General features: G+C 41.9%; 1 protein-coding gene across 2 annotated transcripts; it reads left to right on the top strand.

The window, feature by feature from the left end:
• Window positions 1-1,634: 1,634 nt before the first annotated feature.
• Window positions 1,635-17,132, top strand: znf831 (zinc finger protein 831). 2 transcript variants are annotated; one of them, XM_036559937.1, is made up of 5 exons: window positions 1,635-1,735; window positions 2,096-2,278; window positions 5,398-10,163; window positions 14,225-14,391; window positions 15,693-17,132. In XM_036559937.1, exons 3-5 carry the CDS (start codon window positions 5,444-5,446, stop codon window positions 16,476-16,478), a joined length of 5,673 nt encoding a protein of 1,890 aa, XP_036415830.1. In that variant the 5' UTR covers window positions 1,635-1,735; window positions 2,096-2,278; window positions 5,398-5,443; the 3' UTR covers window positions 16,479-17,132. The 2 variants fall into 2 exon arrangements, with proteins under 2 accessions (XP_036415830.1, XP_036415829.1); XM_036559936.1 differs by lacking the exon at window positions 1,635-1,735 and having other exon boundaries at window positions 1,923-2,278.
• The last annotated feature ends 1,455 nt before the right edge of the window (window positions 17,133-18,587 follow it).

The following is an 18,587-nucleotide window of genomic DNA, read 5'->3' as shown; positions in this document are numbered from 1 at the left end:
ATGGTCTTTTTCTCAGCAGGGAGTGCAAGTCTTGAGTCTTTACAAGAGAATTTTCATCTAGTCTTGTTATTAACTGCAGGAACTGCTTTCATAAAAGTAAATCCTTACTAAAACCTGACAGGACTGATACGGCTTCAAATAACGAGCCTTTCATTGTAGAAAAAAACAGCCTGAATGACAGAACTGAAGTGCTAAACACAGTAAATGCAGCATTTAAAGGAACAGAATCAAAACAACTTATAACAGTTATTAACTGTAGTTTGCACAGCAAATCTATCAGTACGTTTTACTGCAGCTAAATTAGCAGCTACTGTGCTAGCTAGCATGCTTACTATTCAAACATGCTAGCCAACCTTTGAAACTGTTCAGCCTCATTCCTTTAAATGCCATTGTGTCCAATACAAGACACAATCCTATCCAGCCTGTGAAAGTATATATATATATATATATATATATATATACATACACACACACACACACACACACACACACATATATATATATATATATATATATATATATATGTATGTATAGACTTTTCTTGTGCCACTATTATCCATCCACTATTATTCATATAACAGTGTGAAGTGTAGCCAACAAAGCTAGAGTAGCTAGAGGCCATGATACCCCCCACCCACCCCAGGGCAGGGTGTGGCTTTTACTTTTGTTTTTGTTACAGAACCCAATTCTTATGTATATACAGTACTGTGCACATGTCAGACACCACTCTTCATTGATTCAATTTCCATTCAAAATGACCATTATTTATTTTTGAGATAAACAGCACTTAAAGCTTTCATCTCTGAGAGAGAGGAGAAAATCAAGCTGCTTCAGATCTGAAAACATCCACAGGTGTTTCTGTCCATCCTTCCACTGTGAGAAGACGACTCAGCGCTGTGGGTCTGAAAGGATGTGTAGGTGTCAAGAAGAACCTCACTGAGAAAAGGGAATAAATGACAGAAATAGACAGAAGAACATGTGCAAATCAAACAAGCTGCTGGTGATCTCAGAACAACGGCCTGGCCACCCCAGAGTCCGGACCTCAACATCACTGAATATGTTTGGAATTACTTACATCATGAGTAGCAGAAAATGCAACCAACTTCTAAGACTGAACTTTGGAGGATTCTTTGAAAAACTGAAAGCTGGTCTCAGAAGGAGAAAACAGCTGTAAGGTGGGCACATTAAATACTGGAGAATGTTTTATATTTAGTTGCTGAGGTGTCGTTTTCTTGAAAATGTTTTCTGCTTTTTTCTCCCAGTGCTGAAAAATGAATAACTTGAGTGACTGATTTAAAAGAAAGTCACTGGTCTGAAAACAGAGGATATTTGCTTTCTCTTTCTACTTTCTTTGTGTTTCACTTGACAGATTTATAGTTATGCTATATGATTCAGGATGTAACTTCAGACTTTATATGGAAGGCTGACTGTTGGACTTGGAGTCATTGCCTTGGAATCATTCACTGTTATGTTTCTGACACATAAAAAACAGAAAAACAAAAAGGCAGAAAGAAAAAAAAGAGAGAAAAAAATACACCCGCGCATGTTCTACACCCACACATGGCTACACTTCTCCTCTCTTGTGTGTGAGTGTGTGTGTGGGAGTGTGGGTGTGTGAATGACTGAGGGAGTAAGATAGAGCCAGTGCCAGAAGTCAGGTACTGACTGAGTAACAGCGCCGAGTGAGGCTGCTAGCGGATGTGTGCATGTGTGTGTGCGAAATGTTCAGTTTGAGGTAAGTCTGCATGTGAGCGCACTTCCTCTTTTGAACATGGATTTTGTTGTCACTTTCGGTTCTTTATTCTCTCCGTCCACCCCCTCTCCATCCCTGCCCATCTGCTGTCTCTCAGTGACCGTCAGTCTGTTCCACTCTGTCCTCCTTTGGTTCTGCATCTCTTTGCATGATCTTTTTAGCCTGAGCAGCTTGGCTTCAAAGTCTAGTCACTGTCCATGCCTTCTGTTCTTTCTCTCTCTCTCTCTCTCTGTCTTTCTCTTTGTCTCTCTCTCTCTCTCTCTCCCTGCATTTGACTTTGTGTTATCGCCATCATCCACTCCCATTTGCATGAATGACGTTTTGTATTTCCTCCATCACTAGCGCAAACGGCTGAAACAAAACCAGAAGAGGAACAGGGCCTCAGGCAGAAAAGAGTGTCACCCTCGTATTATGGTCCCTAAGTGTCCTCTTGCTTCTCCTAGGCCGGTCCATGGATTCCCTCAGCACGTGGATATAAGCAGGCAACTTTCCGCTGGAGCAGCTTCTCCAACAAGTGCACTTCTGGTGAGTAACCTGCAATTGTCTTTGTGCGCTTTGCTCTCAGACCCCTTAGTCACACTGAATTCTTTCCGTGAGCTCTGGCGATAGGGAAGTCCTTCACAAGCAGGGGTGGTTTAAAGGAAGAGAGACAGCGTTTGAGAGAGATACATGGTGACAGTGGAATCTTTGGAGTTGCTTTTTGGTTGCTGTATAAGGCAGAATGCATTCATGCAACATTCGTCGTGCATTGTAAGTCTCACAGTGGGAGTAAGAATCAAGACAAATGCCCTGTGAACTAAGCAATGCATCAAGGCTTAACAAGCAATATCTAGAATTATTTCATATTACTTGTCAGTTCTGCTAAACACATAGATTTCTTTAGAGATGTTATGTGAAAGAAGGTATTTGAGCCTTTATTCTTTTATTTTGTTAATACTGTGGCAGACTATCAGCTTGTCAAAGATGCTCTTATATTGTGGCTGAGTCAGCAAGTGGAGATTAAAGATTTAAATTGAAATCCCATCGAGACCTTAATAGACATGTAGCTTGAGAGGCTGAAATGAGCTAATGGAGTGGCTGGAATAGAAAAATGAATAGACAGATCATTTTATTTAGAAGTGGAGACCTAATCACTCGGTCTCCCTGTCATGTAGGCAGAACTATGGACGGAACTACAAGGCTAAAAAGGCTTCTTAGCAAATGTATTATTGCATTTTAAGGAAAGTTTAGTAGACAGTGTACCAGAGATGATCACAAGGCACACGCAAGTCTGAGCTGAGTCGCTGGGCTGCAAGTTAAAGTCAAGTCTCAAATCTCTAGGGTGTGAGCCCTGCTGAAAAAAATAAAAAAATAAAAAAATTAAAAGTTTCTGTTGGTTCTTAGTGGTGTCCAGTAGTCACTAATGGTATTTTCTGTTGTCCTGATGTGTTGATATCACAGTGTAAAGGACTCTTAAGGTTTAAGTCTTGAGTCTTTACAAGAGAATTTTCATCTAGTCTTGTTATTAACTGCAGGAACTGCTATCGTAAAAGTAAATCCTTACTAAAACCTGACAGGACTGATACAGCTTCAAATAACGAGCCTTTCATTGTACAAAAAAACAGCCTGAATGACAGAACTGAAGTGCTAAACACAGTAAATGCAGCATTTAAAGGAAAAGAATCAAAACAACTTTATAACAGTTATTAACTGTAGTTTGTACAGCATGTATGCTAGCTGGCTAGCGTCATAGCAAATCTATCAGTACGTTTTACTGCAGCTAAATTAGCAGCTACTGTGCTAGCTAGCATGCTTACTATTCAAACATGCTAGCCAACCTTTGAAACTGTTCAGCCTCATTCCTTTAAATGCCATTGTGTCCAATACAAGACACAATCCTATCCAGCCTGTGAAAGTACTTTAATTTTATATTAATATAAACAATTAACAATCATACACAGTTCCACACCAGTCATACCCCCAAACGCACTAGCTTCATTTACAGCTAACGTTAGCTCAGCAGCTCAGTAAGTCTTAATGAACATGAAGCAAAGAGAGGATGCCTGGTGTCTAGTTCAAACAAACATGAGGCATTTAAATTTTGAATATTTTAAGTATTCATGTAAGGTCATTGGCCAGGGTATATTTTGGTTTGTCCATCTGAATTTACATGACCAAATTGTAAGGCAAATTATTCAGTAACTGCATGAAATAAATTTTATTTTTTATTTTATTTATTTATTTATTTATTTTTGTAAAAGCTCCCCTCAAATTAACAGTGTTTTATGATCATACACATATTGCTATACAATTTACCGCTGAGAGCCAAAAACCTTAGATGCTCTTTGTATTATTTTATAAAAGTAATTTTTACAGAGCAGATCACTGAAGAGACGCCATCTGTTTATAGTTTATAGCCCAGATTTGTGGAAAAATGGGTCGACTTTCAGTACAAAAAAATTGTGAGTTCAGCTTCTTTTATTATAAGGGTTTAAAATTACATCACCCATCTATTTGACTGGAAAGAAGACAGTTACAGCTCCCAGATGACTCCCACCTTTAGAATGTAGCTTATGAAATATGAAAGTTATGAAGAATATGACGAAGTGCGTTTTGGAACCACCGGTGGTCTCAAGGAGTTGAAAAGGTTAATGTGGCCCTTTTAGTGGTTGAGTTTGACACTCCTTTAAATGCTGCATATCCTGCAGTCTTTGTCTAAATCCTCGAGTCTAAATCCAGTTGTGAGCCAGATAAGGGCAAATCCAAGTCGCGAGTGAGCCAACATGTCAATACTTTCCCTAAACCTATATCTTTATTCTGTTTCCCTTTTGTATTAATTCATATATTTTAAAGTAGCATGTAGCCAATTTATGTATTTGTGTTTAAACTACAATCATTTGCACTATTTTGCTATTCAGGTTAAATACTTGTTTGATTATATGGAGCATGTTATAAATATCCCTAATCAGTCCCAGTGATTTATTTATGGCATTAAACAAACCTTACGTTTGTACTACCTGGAGAAATACGTCTTTCGCTGTAATGAAGTGAAAGTTAATCTTGTTGAACAAATAATACAAATGCTCACACAAGCTAGCTCAAGTTTAAAGAGGACCCCAGTACTCTTCTTGGTGTCAAGATGAGTCAGAGCTATACCGCACTGCTTTTGATTACATCTCTGTATGTTTCTGCAGTATGCAAATAGCAAGGATGTGTTTACTGCAAATGAGAGATTCTCGTTAGCCCCTCAGTTCAGGCCTCTTCCTGACTTGTAGCTTCAGTGCACTTTTCACTGTGAGTTCACATTCACAAGTTTCTGGCTTCCTGCCGCTGTGCAACACAACACAGTTAAACTGGCAAGCTGCACTTATCCTTACTAGATCACACTGTGTGATCGATAAGCTTTGATAAGCTTTGATAAGCTTTTTCTGTCCATGCTGAAGCTCTGCATGACAAAAAGAAAACGCTCTTCGCTTTGTGCATTGTACTCCTTGAAACCTTTTGTGTTCTTTGTAATGATGTTGACTCCTTATAAGATATACACAATGTATTATTTGGAAGCTGGTTTCATGACATTACTTGCATTCCTATTCATACAGCGGGGGGAGGAATTCTTTGATCCGGCAGAGCAGAGGCCTAATGCAAACTGTGTTTCCTTTTTGCAGGTAATTAGAAAGCTCGGTCTCCTAACATCACGAGGGCGCTGTTACCATGGCAACTGGCAAGCAAGGCTTTGTGAGAGCTGCCGAGCCTCAGCATTCGGTCTCCATGCAGAGGGAGAAAGAGATGCGTGTGCAGGCCCCACTGACAGCCATGTACATCCAAGCCATGCCTGGCCTGCCAACATACCCTCAGCCTCAGCCAACAGCCATGCAGGATGCAGCGGTCATCCCTCTGCCCATGCCGATGATGTGCGCCAACCAGGCCCTGCCCATTCTGACGCTGCACATAGCCAGCGGAGCGACTGTCCAGCAGCAGAGGCCTGAAACTCCGGCATCATCACCCAGACCCAAATCTGCAGGGAAACATGTGTGCCCACACTGTGGACGGGACTGCCTGAAACCCAGCGTGCTGGAGAAGCACCTCCGCTGCCACACCGGGGAGAGGCCTTATCCCTGCACCACCTGTGGCATCTCCTTCAAGACACAAAGCAACCTCTACAAGCACAAACGGACCCAAGCCCACGCTCGTCTCTCCAGCGAATCAGGGAAAGGTGACTTCAGCAGCCAAGAGAGCACAGACAGCTTAAGAGACACTTGCTCCAGTCCCTCCCTGGAATTACAAAGTGAAGACTCAGGTGACATAAACAAGAACGACAGTGTCCTACCTGTTGTAACAACAACCACATTCAGCTCAGTTCAGGCTACTTTAACAGAAGAGAAGACAGCATCTGACACAGAGTGGGCTTTATGTAAAGCTGCAGTGGTTGGACTTGTTGCTTCACCAGCGCATGGACAGCAGGAGATCCTGAACTCTGGTGGCCAGAGGGTGCAGTTGGCATCTGAAGCCAAAAATGAGGCCGCTTCCATACAGACAATAAGCCAAGCTGGGGATGGAAATGCTCCACTGACTCCAAATCGCACTCCTCTTCAGAGGCAGGAGGCCGTCATTTCCAAGTTGTCCCGAGGCAAGTCTCAAAGCCATGGCAGCACAGACTCAGGCTTTAGTGAAAGCAGTGAACAGCCCTCAACTTCCAGCCCTGGAGATACTCTGCATGATCCCAGCATGGAGTCTTTGCCTGAGTCTAGCATGGAACTGCAGGAACCTGGAAACTCCAAGAAACTATCCGATGTGGCCACTGATGACGCCAAAACCAATGTGTCCGTTCAAGAGAAACAAAAGCTAGAGGAGCACATCTTGAAACTGATATCGGAAAACAGCGTGTTGGTGGACGACAAACACCTGGTGAATGTGCGTCCGAGGAAGACTGTGCTGTCGAAACAAGGCAGCATTGATCTTCCGATGCCTTATACATACAAAGACTCATTCCATTTTGAGATGAGAAGCAGCAAGCACCAAGTCTCCGGTTTGCAAACGCAAGATCGGAGAGGTAGGACTATGTACAGCTCTGTGCCTACACAGCACTCCACAAGCTTGGAGCATGCACCATTAACACGGAGCAGCTCTCTGCCATTTAGCGTGGGCATACAGAACAGTGATAGAACAGCTTCGTCTTTTCAAGGAGACAGCATCCCCCTGAGCAGGAGGTGTAGCGCAGGAAATATCTACCCATTCAAGTCAGTAGATCAACACGCACCCAGCCATCGCTCACTGGTCAGACAGGTAGCGGTGGACTGCCTATCTGTAGCAGAAGGATCTTCAGTGGAGAGGGGCAATCACAGTAGTCTCAGTTCAGATGGAGACTGTGGCGACACTTCAACAGAGTCAGGGGGCAAAAGATGCCGTAGGAAGAAATCACAGAAATTTGCCTATAATAAATGGTACATGTATGGAGGTGGGACATTCAGAAAGCTCTACAACACAGAGAAAGACAGCCTCTTGAAGAGTAGAAAGGCTACACTTAGCCTGGAGCAAACAGAAAGCCAGGGGATTCAAATAAGCCAACAGAGAGATAGCAATTCATCTGCATCTGTAAGCTTTACTTCCTGCCCAGCTGTGTCTCTGACCCCTGCTGTTAACGTACTCACAGCACAGACATCCAGTCAGGTTATTTCTTCGTATGTACTCCTGCAAAGTCCTTTGGCGAAACAAACTGGGCTTCTGCAGCATGGTTTGGACAAGCAGACTAATGTTCCAAGCTCCAACTTGAACACTGAGACAGGTTTCATGAAAGGCACAGAGGAAAAAAGCAAAGGACCAGAAACTCAACTTTCAAGTCCTATTCCTTCAGAGAGGAAGAAACAGAAAACAGAGGACGATATTTCCGTCATGATGGAAAATGCGGATACACTAATGCGGCAGCAAGGTGTATTGACTTCCGGAAGCGGACAGGCAAATGCCAGCCTACCGGACGTAATCAATCAATCACTGCAATCAGTATGTGGCGATGCTTTTCAAACATCCAGCATAACTGCACTGGAAAAGGACAACAGGTTAAATCTTCACAGACAAGGCAGCTTCTGCAGACCATCTTCTTCAAATCAGACACAGCTCCTTTACAAGAGGCACAGCTCTCCTCTTTTTGCGGCCAGTGTGAGCGGGACATCTGGGTCTCCTTCTGCCTCCTCTAGCATCTCCTCTGTTTCTCAAGCCAAGACCAGCTTTCTTCCCAAGTACCAGCTGAAGATACCGTGTTCTACAGATGGAGCGTCAGATTCTGGTGTTTGCAGTCGTTCTTCACTGAATCAGCCCTCACCCAGGCAGGCTCCTAAGTTAAGCCATCAATCTGCCCAGCAGTGCGATTCTGAAACGAGTTTATCATCTGCACTTCAGTGTCAGTTATCTTCAACAATGATGTCCTCTGCAAAGGAACAGGAAGTTACTTTGTCTACAGCAGCCACAACAAAGACAAAATCCACAGCCATCCCATCTGGTGCATGTATAGGGCAGAATGCTAATAAAGCACAGACACAATCTCAGCCTAGTATCTACACATCAACTTCAGTCACTTCGGCTACACCAACGCTGGTTTCACTTATTCCAGAGAACAAACATGCTAACGTGCTGACACAACATCAGGGCACTGCATACAGCAAGTCAGGGCCTTCAATATCATCAGTTCTGAGTCAGCCTCTTCAGACTTTCACAGCCTTGGGGCAAAATCAATCTGTCATGGTTCACAGCATGGACTCATCACTGAGTCACACATCTACATCTACAAAACCCATACAGATTTATACAGCGACTACAGGGTCTGTAATACAAAACAATCCTGCTACATCTGTAGTCGTCTCAAGGCAACCACCAGGACCTCCACTGGACACACATGCCCCAGCATGTCAGAGCGCAACAGATGGCATCCCACTGGGGTTGAGCCACACTGCCTTCCAGGGAGCCCAGTTTGAAGGCAAGATGTTATTGGTGAATGACTCAAAGGCCTTGGCTCAGGACACATTTTATGTGCGAACAGCAGACCTTCAGATTGTCATGCAACTCATTTCAGATGAGCAGTTAGCTCTGATAGAACCACAGATTGAAAAACAGGACATTTTGAAGCTGGACGGGAGTCATTCTTTTCTCAGCAAGGAGACAGAAACTTTGCAGACAGAAACAATTCCAGGTGTTTCACAGGGAATACATAAACAATGTCCTGGTGACACAGGAACTGAAGTGTGTGTGGCACATAGGAATGTAAACCAGAACACGCTCACCAAAATTCCAGACATAACATCAATTTCAGTTGGATCAACAGATACAAATAAGGCAAAGAGTTCAAAAAACGTTTATTTATCTCCTCAAAATACTTATTTAACCGATTTTTGCCCTAAAGGGGTTATTTCAAGTTCAGGTTCAGGTTCAAAGACAGAGCACCATATCTCAGCACCACTGGACACCAGCGCAAACGCATTAGGGCAACAGCACAAATTGATAAGTGCAGCATGTGAGGACGGCAATCTTCCGAAAGATATTAAGCCTGCCGCGTGTCCCATCACCCTTGGATTGTGTGTTGAACAAAGGCCTGGTGAGAGCCTGAGTGAGCTTCTTTCATCTCACAAACTCACCTCTGAACAGCCTAGCAACTCTTCTGTGCACGACCGGGTCTTGACACACCTCTCTGCACCCACGGTGGAACAAAGTTGTGGAGCAAAGTGGAGCAAAGACACCGCAAGCCAAGGAACAAGTGACACATCTATGACAAATCTCAACAAGCCTGAAACATCCACAGAGAGAAGACCTGTGCTGGCACAGGAGAAAGTTTCAGACACATCCAAAATAATAGACTCAGATCCTCAGCCTCTACTAAAGACTCCTGAACAGCACAGTTCTCCTCATCTTATATCGGCTACAGATGGAGAGACAATACAAACAAAAGCAGAAACATCACGTGTCTCTCAGGCACTCCTGCCCCCACTGGCCTCCATCTCAACAACTGTGCCAAGCCAAGAAGAGTTGCTCTATACAGTTCAGCCAAGCCAAACCAAATCATGTCGATTAGCATGCACCTCTTCTGCTACTGTGCGACAAATGAGCTCAGGAAGTGTGCTAGCCCACACGGTATGCCAATACAAACCTCTAAATCAGAGAGTTGTGTGCAGCAAAGACAGCTCCAAATTGAAGCACGAAGCACCGGGAAACAAAACTTGCCAAGCAGCCGCACAATATTCATCCCAACAGCACGGCTCTAGCCTGGGAGCAGAAGTCGCTCGGTGTAACAGCGGAGAAGTCAAAGCATTGACAGCCAGCACTGCTCTTATGACAAGTTCTCATTTCAAGTCAAATACACCAGTTTCTGAAAATACTCATGAGGAAAGTATCGAACGTGGAGAGGCCACTGGTGATATGGACCCCGTTAATCAGGATTCATTCTCAGGTAAGGTCTGAAAAGTTCAACTACAGAGCTCTTTTGTCCAAGCAATGCTATATTTTCATTAAATGGAGCTCATTTTAGGGAACCGTAAGGCACATGCTAGGCTAAAACGCTATTTATCAGGATTGCTGAATAAACTATAAGAAACAAAAAATGTATTATGGTGAACACAAGCTGCCCAAGCTACTCGAGGCACACCAGGTGACCAGCCGCGTAACAAGATTCAAACTAGTTTTGAAGAGGATTCGACAGATTTCTCAAAATTATGTTAACAAAGTTATTCAGAGTGTTTTGATGATAATTGGTGCATTGTGGAGAATAATTACAGTGGTGGTAGGAACCAGGGGTCACAATGTCTGCAGCATAAATATAATATTTACTGTCCAAAATAACCATTGAATCAACACATATCTTTTTATATGTAATTCTGATGGTAAAACAGTGGTAAAACAAACAGTTTTTGTGGGGTGTTTTGCCTCACAACACCCTGCATGTATCTCTCTGACATGAGTATATTTAAAAAATATTAGGCTATAAGCTTATCTCATTTTGTGTAATAACGTTCTGTGAGGTAGCTTTTTGAGGCATTAAACTCCCCAGATGTCTGGTTCCTATCAACACCACTGTAAACAATTCTAACTTGTTAAGTCTCTCTAGAATGGGACATTTCAAATGACTTTGTTTAATTCTCATTTAATAACTTAATTACACAGATATTTTGAAAAGTCAGTTCCAGTCCTCTTTAAGTAACTTACAAGGAAAATGTAAAAATGCTTATATATTTATTGCTTAATGCTATTTTTTGGCAAATGTAAGATGAGTCCAGTCACCAAATGTAAAATGAACATAACTGTACATGACCACAAGGTGGAGACAGTGGATAATAATTTCACGAGCGCTCTCAAGTACACAACCAATACCCAACAATGTTGTCTCTACAGTGATGAATATCATGAAACACAGAAAAACATAACATATATTCTGATGCAAATCCCAAAGGAAATTAAATTCAAAATGAATTAATTCAGATTTTACAGTGTTCCAACAAACATGTATTTCCACCTTTTGGATTTTACAATGTTTTGTTCTCATAAAAAAGAAAGTCTTTAAGCTTTTTTAAGCTCTCAGCTTAAAAAAAGAATAGGCATCTGCAGGTAATCAGTCAATGGTAACTTGTACATAAAGTACATTTATTGCATAACAATTCTCTTCCTGTAACATGAAGGAATTTTACTTTCCACTGATTTTTTGGCCTGTCTTAAACACTGATCAGGCATAACATTATGACCACCTCCTTGTTTCTACGCTCATTGTCCATTTAATCAGCTCCACTTACTATATAGGTGCACTTTGTAGTTCTACAGTTACAGAATGTAGTCCATCTGTTTCTCTGCATACTTTGTTAGCCCCCTTTTACCCTGTTCTTCAGTGCTCAGGACCCCCATGGACCCTCACAGAGCAGGTACTATTTGGGTGGTGGATCATTCTCAGCACTGCAGTAACACTGACGTGGTGGTGGTGTGTTAGTGTGTGTTGCGCTGGTCTGAGTGGATCAGACACAGCAGTGCTGCTGGAGTTTTTAAACACCTCAGTGTCACTGCTGGACTGAGAATAGTCCACCAGCCAAAAATATCCAGCCAACAGCGTCCTGTGGGCAGCGTCCTGTGACCACTGATGAAGGACTAGAGGATGACCAACACAAACTGTGCAGCAGCAGATGAGCTATCGTCTCTGACTTTACATCGACAAGGTGGACTGACAAGGTATGAGTGTCTAATAGAGTGGACAGTGAGTGGACACAGTGTTTAAAAACTCCAGCAGCACTGCTGTGTCTGATCCACTCAGACCAGCACAACACACACCACCACGTCAGTGTTACTGCAGTGCTGAGAATGATCCACCACCCAAATAGTACCTGCTCTGTGAGGGTCCATGGGGGTCCTGACCACGGAAGAACAGGGTAAAAGGGGGCTAACAAAGTGTGCAGAGAAACAGATGGACTACAGTCTGTAACTGTAGAACTACAAAGTGCACCTATATAGTAAGTGGAGCTGATAAATTGGACAATGAGCGTAGAAACAAGGAGGTGGTCATAATGTTATGCCTGACCGGTGTAGCTCACAGGCTTTCTGACAAGGCTGTTGACATTTTAAACTTTCATCAGCGGATTGCTCAAATATATTACTCCAAAAAGATTTATACTGGATTACATTGTGCAGTTGCATAAACACTGGCAATATCTGCTGAACCTTTCAGAAACCTTTAGGCATGGCACACTGATTTGGTATAACTTCATTAGCATTTTCATTGGGGTAAGAAATCAGAGTCAACAAATGAAGTATTTGTACACTTGTGGTGTTATCGCACCAACTAGTCATGAAACCACCAGGAAAGTGTAAGAATGCTGAAAAGCATAACTTGCCCAGGGGACCACTTTCTATAACATTGGCTGGATATAATAAATGTGCCAGAGTTTTTGGTACAACTTAAATGTTTTCTTATTTCCGACCTTAATTTTTGCCCATTTCAATAAAATCCTATGCTCTCCTTCACACAGGAGAATCTGCCAGGTTTCGATTGTAAGGCAAAAACATTGTTTGTTTCTTAACTATTCCAGTATTAATGTTCTTTCCCATACAATAGAAATGCCACAACAAGGCTTCAGACCTCAGTTCATCTACATGCCACAGCGTGGAAGTATGCAGAGCTGGACATATGCAAAATTCACCTCTAGTGATGAGCATTCCAGAATATTTGAAAGATACAATAGAGATATCAAAACAGCCTGTCTTGAAACCCCAGGCGAATCATTTAGTTTACCAGTCTTTCCAACATATTTGGCCAAGTGGTCAGATTCTGAAGTTTATAGTGTCAATAACCTTTTTTGCTGTGTCCTCACAATGACCTGGCTTTTTCCTGATCATTCACAGTCATTTAATATCAGCACCTTGTTTTGGAGAAAAACATTTAATCCTTTTAAGTCCTGATAGTGGGATAGTGTGAATTGTGCCCTGTGGCAGTCCAAAGAGATTCCCTTTCAATAGGTCACAGGCCACACAAATTAGTCACAGTAACAAATACGGGAAAGGTCAGAGGTCCATCAGAAGGGCTCAGAATAAACAAAATGTCTCGCTTTGCTGATAAGCCTGCTCAGTAAAAGCATTCTTCACTCCATGCCAAGGATCTGAACATGCATATGAGAAGGACTTTGACAGCGTAAAAGCAAGTGGTGACCTCTGTAGGCTCCTCCAAACCGGTGACGAGCGGCCTTATTTTCGCAGCGGCCACGCTGCACTTAACTACCCCGTTCTAGGTGGCTTTGATTGATCAAGTAGTTTCAGGGAGTGAACGGAGGCCCCAGGAAGATGGTTCCCCCCAGGATCATGTGAAGCACAGACCCTGGGGTCAGGGGGATTTTACGCCTGTCTCCATTCCAGACGACCTGACACATGATCCGAAATCCAAACGCAGCCTCCTCTCAGAGCAACGCTGCAGAGGCATGCGCAAGAGTTCAGCCAAACCAAACACGCCCTGGAGGATCTGACCAATTGTTTTTCATCAAGACAATTATTTCTGTATCTGCTGCATCATAATATATTGGGCCACATGTTAATAGGTGTATGGGTACACATAGCGAAGCTGTCACTATGTTTTTTCCGTAATTTGTCTCATCTTTTTTTCTTGCAACCATATGTTCCAGTAGACTGAACAGCTTGAAAACCAGGTTGAATCTTCGTTTAGGCGATATTAAGGTAAACAAAGGTGTGTAAACTGAACAGCCAGCTACAGCTGTGCACTAGGTTTTCGTCTCTGAGGCAGGACATGTTAAAAAAAACACCTCATCTTAATCGGCAAGCTAATTATACCTCTGCATGTCTCAGCTCTAGCCAGGTGAAAGAATTCCAATACTTGGAATTCAATCTCTGGAGATCGCATACAGTCAAATACCCCGGGGAACCTGTGGGACAAGCCGAGACCCGGTTTCAGCTACAGAGCTCTGCGAGCAGGGGAAGGCTTCTCAGCCCTCCAAAACAACTGGTATTCATTTATTGTTCTCCCCTCAGGGCCTCGGGTGGGCGGTACCCTCCAAAGCTCACCGCTCCAGAGGGCGGCTGGGACAGGGAGCTGGGGGTGGGTCCCCCAGGAACCTGAGAGTGGAGGAGGAGAAGGGGAGATGGTGGGCAACAATTGCATGGAACAGGAAGACCATGCCAGAGAGGTGAAAAGAGAGGTGAGTCAAAGGAGAGAGGAGGCAAGGGAGGGGGGAAACTAGACAGGTGTGATTAAAGCTGTTGTGATGGTATTCCCTCCAACAGCGTTCTTGCAATTTGTCCTTCTGAACGTTCTTAAAAACTTTCTTTACTATTTAAAATACTGGAATTACTAGCATCCTTTCACTACACAGTGCTCTCTCAAGTTAAAGATCACCCTTGTTTTATTTAATTATCAGTCAAAATAGTCATTAAGTACTGTTATTCAGTTTTCAGAGGAGACATAAGACAAGCGTTCAAAACTGGACACCTAAGTGCAAGAACCGCAGACCACCAAATCTGTCAGCATCAGATAAACAGTACTTAATTCGAGAGAAAATCATGCTCCACTCTTGCTTCAGATCTGGTAAAATCCACAGGTCCTTTAAGGCCATGGGTCTGAAAGGAAGTGCAGCTGTCAAGAAGCCATTACTGAGAAAAAGACGTAGACAGAAGGAATAAAAATTGCTAATTAAACAAAGATGCTGGTGGTCTCAGAACAATGGACAATCCACCTTAGACATCTCATCATTGAATGTGTTTGGGATCACCTGGATTGTGGAAAAATGCAACCAACTTCTAAGACTGAACTGTGTAGGAAAAATATCCTTGCAGATTTCCTCAAGAAATTGAAACCAGGTCCCCTGAAAAACAATGGAAGCTGTAATAGAGGAAAAGAGTGGGCACAGTTAATAGTGAACAAGCTGATAGATTTAGTTGTTAAAAATGTCTTGTATATCTCTCCTTGTCGGAAGAAAACCTTATATCTCCATTTTTGTTGTTTTTCATTTTTTGACCTAATTTGAAAATACCTGTTGCCCTTTACATTGTGTACAAATTTCATGGAGAATAGATCTAAAAAAACGGCCCAAAATGACTTGGTTCCATTGACTTACATTAAAAGTAAAGCATGTTTTTTCCTTCTCCTGTAAAGTTACCATTTTGGAGATACAAGGTTTTTTGCGATTTCTTTGAGAAACTGAAACCAGGTCCCCTGAAAAAAATGGAAGCTGTAATAAAGGCAAAGAGTGGACACAGAAAATAGTGAAAAAGCTGATAGATTTAGTTGTTAAATGTACTTAATGGCCATTTCGAGAACAATTTAAACAAATGAAGAGTGGTCTGGACTTTTGCACAGCTAATTTACTATTTGAATTATTGAAATTCTAAGGATATTAAAGCCTAAATAATTAAAGACGACTTAGTGGAAAAGCTAATTTCACTTTCAGGCATTCAATGACTTTCCTCAACCAGTAACTTCATATGTCTCTATTCCAACCAGGGCGCAACAGATCTTCCCGAAGGCTACCGGACAGCAGCAAAACCACATCCACACCTTTCCCAGCCTGTGACTAATGCCTGTCACAACACATCATCGCCAGCACAGCTTGACACGTCTACCATTTCAGACAATGCTACACCAGCTCTCTGTGGAGCAACCAGCCTTTCACACGACCCTCTACTGCTTGATCAAAGGAAGTGCACTCATCTTGACAACTCGTGGCAGGTTCAACAGAGCAGCAGTGTAAAGGGAACTCCAAAACTAAGTGGCCAAAGCAAAGCAAAAGAGACAGAAAGAGTTCCTCTTGGATGCCAAGAGAGGTTTACATCGTTAGCCACTGGGCAAAGTGATGCGAAACATCTTCACCCAACATGTGGACACCTCTTGGCTCATCCTCTCTTGGTGAATGCCATTCAGAAGGAGGTCCAAAAAGATACACAGACCTCTGCAACCCAACAGAGTCATTCAAGGGGCTCACAAGAGCAGAGGCCAATGTCAGAACACAAACCATATGGTAAAACTAAAGTTAAAGTGCCGAATGAACCCAACATATCATCTGATTCCAATCGAACAATAAATACCACCCCAATCCACACCAGTCCCCTATGTCCAAATCGAACTAACAGCAATGCCATGCACTCTAATCCAATATGTGCATCCACTGCACATCATAATCCCACAGAGCCTAATGCACCACAGTGCCATTTGGGTGGCAGCTACTTGGAGGAAGAGGAGAGTTCAAGTAGCAGTGATGATGAGGGAAAACTAGTCATTGAACTTGAGTAAAAACACACACAGATGCCGATGCCTATAAAACTTCACGCTTTGCTAATGTGCCTTTGACTGTACTTTTGTTGTTCACTCATAAATGTTCAGTATAATTGGTCTCCGAAAGTCCTCATGCTAGCGCTCACTTACAAATGCACCTGCACAATGAATCACGCCATGCTGTGCACCTTAAGGTGCTTCACCCACAGAGCACCTGGGTGGATGTGGTGTACAGCAGCCACATAGGAATGCACTAAGCTCCAGTGTGATTAAGACTTACTCAACCACAGACAACAGGAAATCAAGGCATGAAACATTCCCACAGCCACTGGGGTTCCACAGGGATCAATCATCGGTACATTAAGGATTGCAGGAATGTGAAGATTCAGCAGACAGGCAGTGAGACTGAAAACACATTTACTTATCACTTATGGACTTTGCTGTCATCTGCATTGTTTGAAAGGCTGCTGTTAAATACCGATCGGTTATAAATAAACGTCTGGAAAATATGTATGCTGATAATTTGATCAGCACAGATCCATTCTTTCACAAGGCTTTTTAAGTAATCTGGTATCAAATGTTGACAAGACGTCTGTTGCTGATTAAAGTAAACTGTACATTCTCTATACTTTGAGGACTTTTCAGTTAAAATAACAATGGAAATTTATTCCAAGGCACTTCCTCATTATTCTGACATTTCCTCGCTTCCTGTGCTGAGTGTATTTGTATTCATGACATTACATACATCTTGATTCACATCTTGATTAGTTCACTGAACATCTGCAAAATAAGGGACAAGAACATAAGAACTGGCCCCTTTTCAAATATGAGACTGTCAGTAGCAATGCAGAAATGAATAAAGTACAACAAATGGGCAGTACTGTACAAACGTCTTACGTATGAAAAGGGTCATTCTACAGAAACGTCCATTTTTGTGTCCCTAGCGTTTACAGATATATTACACTTAGAAAACGTGTTAGGGTTACAATTTATTTATATTTTAAAATAGAACAATACGTTTTTTTAACAATTACACCTTCTTGAGCCTCAATTTAGCAATATTGGTTTTTAAATCAATTATTTAGAATTTCAAGCACCACAGACGTGCTTGTGCTTGTGGAATATATCAATTAAATGACATAAAGAAAACAAATTTCAAATAAATATTATAAAATATATAATGAAAGTTGTTGTCCCCAGGAGTCGTGTCACTGGTGTTACTGTGTAACAAAAAATCTCTTATTTTGAAATAAAGGTCACACTGATGACATCACTCGACTTCCTTTTACCTGTTTTCTGAGGATCTATGAAGAAAAGCACATGGTGAGTCCACTGTGTCTTTCAGTTATCAGAGATTTTCTCATTTAGCTCATGATTTCATATGAAGCTTTTAGCTGAAGTCACTGGTGTGACCGACTTTATTCTGAGGTAATTGTGGAAAAATAGAATACAAATGGATTAAATGACATATTTTAGTGGATATTCCATGATTGACAACATGTGGTTTGATGCTCTGTAGCAGCTATTTTGTAAAATGCATTGTTCATTAAAAATGTCTCTTGTGTTACCTTTATTATGTGTAACACCAATGACTCCTATGGAGAGATAGAAAAGCGGACGTTTCTGTAGAATGACCCAAAAGCCATTTATCTGAGCAGTAAGTGTTTGCTAAAAAAACAACAACATTAGAATAAATACAAATAAACAACACACAGATCTTGTGTTTGTTAGCTTAACCATTTCCAAACTTTTCCTTGAGGAAGCCCAGTGTTTACACCTATCATGCAATACTCATGGTGCTTTTACTCCTACCCTGCTTACTGTGGACTAATTCAAGGTTTTCTTTTGTTAGATTCATTTTCACAGGTATGAACAGTCTACTTACTCATACTTGGGAACTTCGTAGCTACATTTGTTTAACACAATTTGAAATGCCAGCTGCCATTTTCACTGTGTTAAAATTTCATGACAAATGGACCAACAGAAATGAGCCAAAATGACTTATAATAATATCTTGTTACATTAAATTACATTGAAAGTGAAAAAAAGCTTTTCCTTCACCTGTAAGGTTACATTTTTGGAGATATGAGGTTTTGTTCGGACAGCGATGATCGACAGTGTCATGCA

This window comes from Colossoma macropomum, unplaced genomic scaffold, assembly GCF_904425465.1.
Source record: "Colossoma macropomum unplaced genomic scaffold, Colossoma_macropomum, whole genome shotgun sequence".
NCBI lineage: Eukaryota > Metazoa > Chordata > Actinopteri > Characiformes > Serrasalmidae > Colossoma > Colossoma macropomum.
Note: the sequence above shows the minus strand (reverse complement) of the source record. Positions and strands in the feature narration are given on the sequence as shown.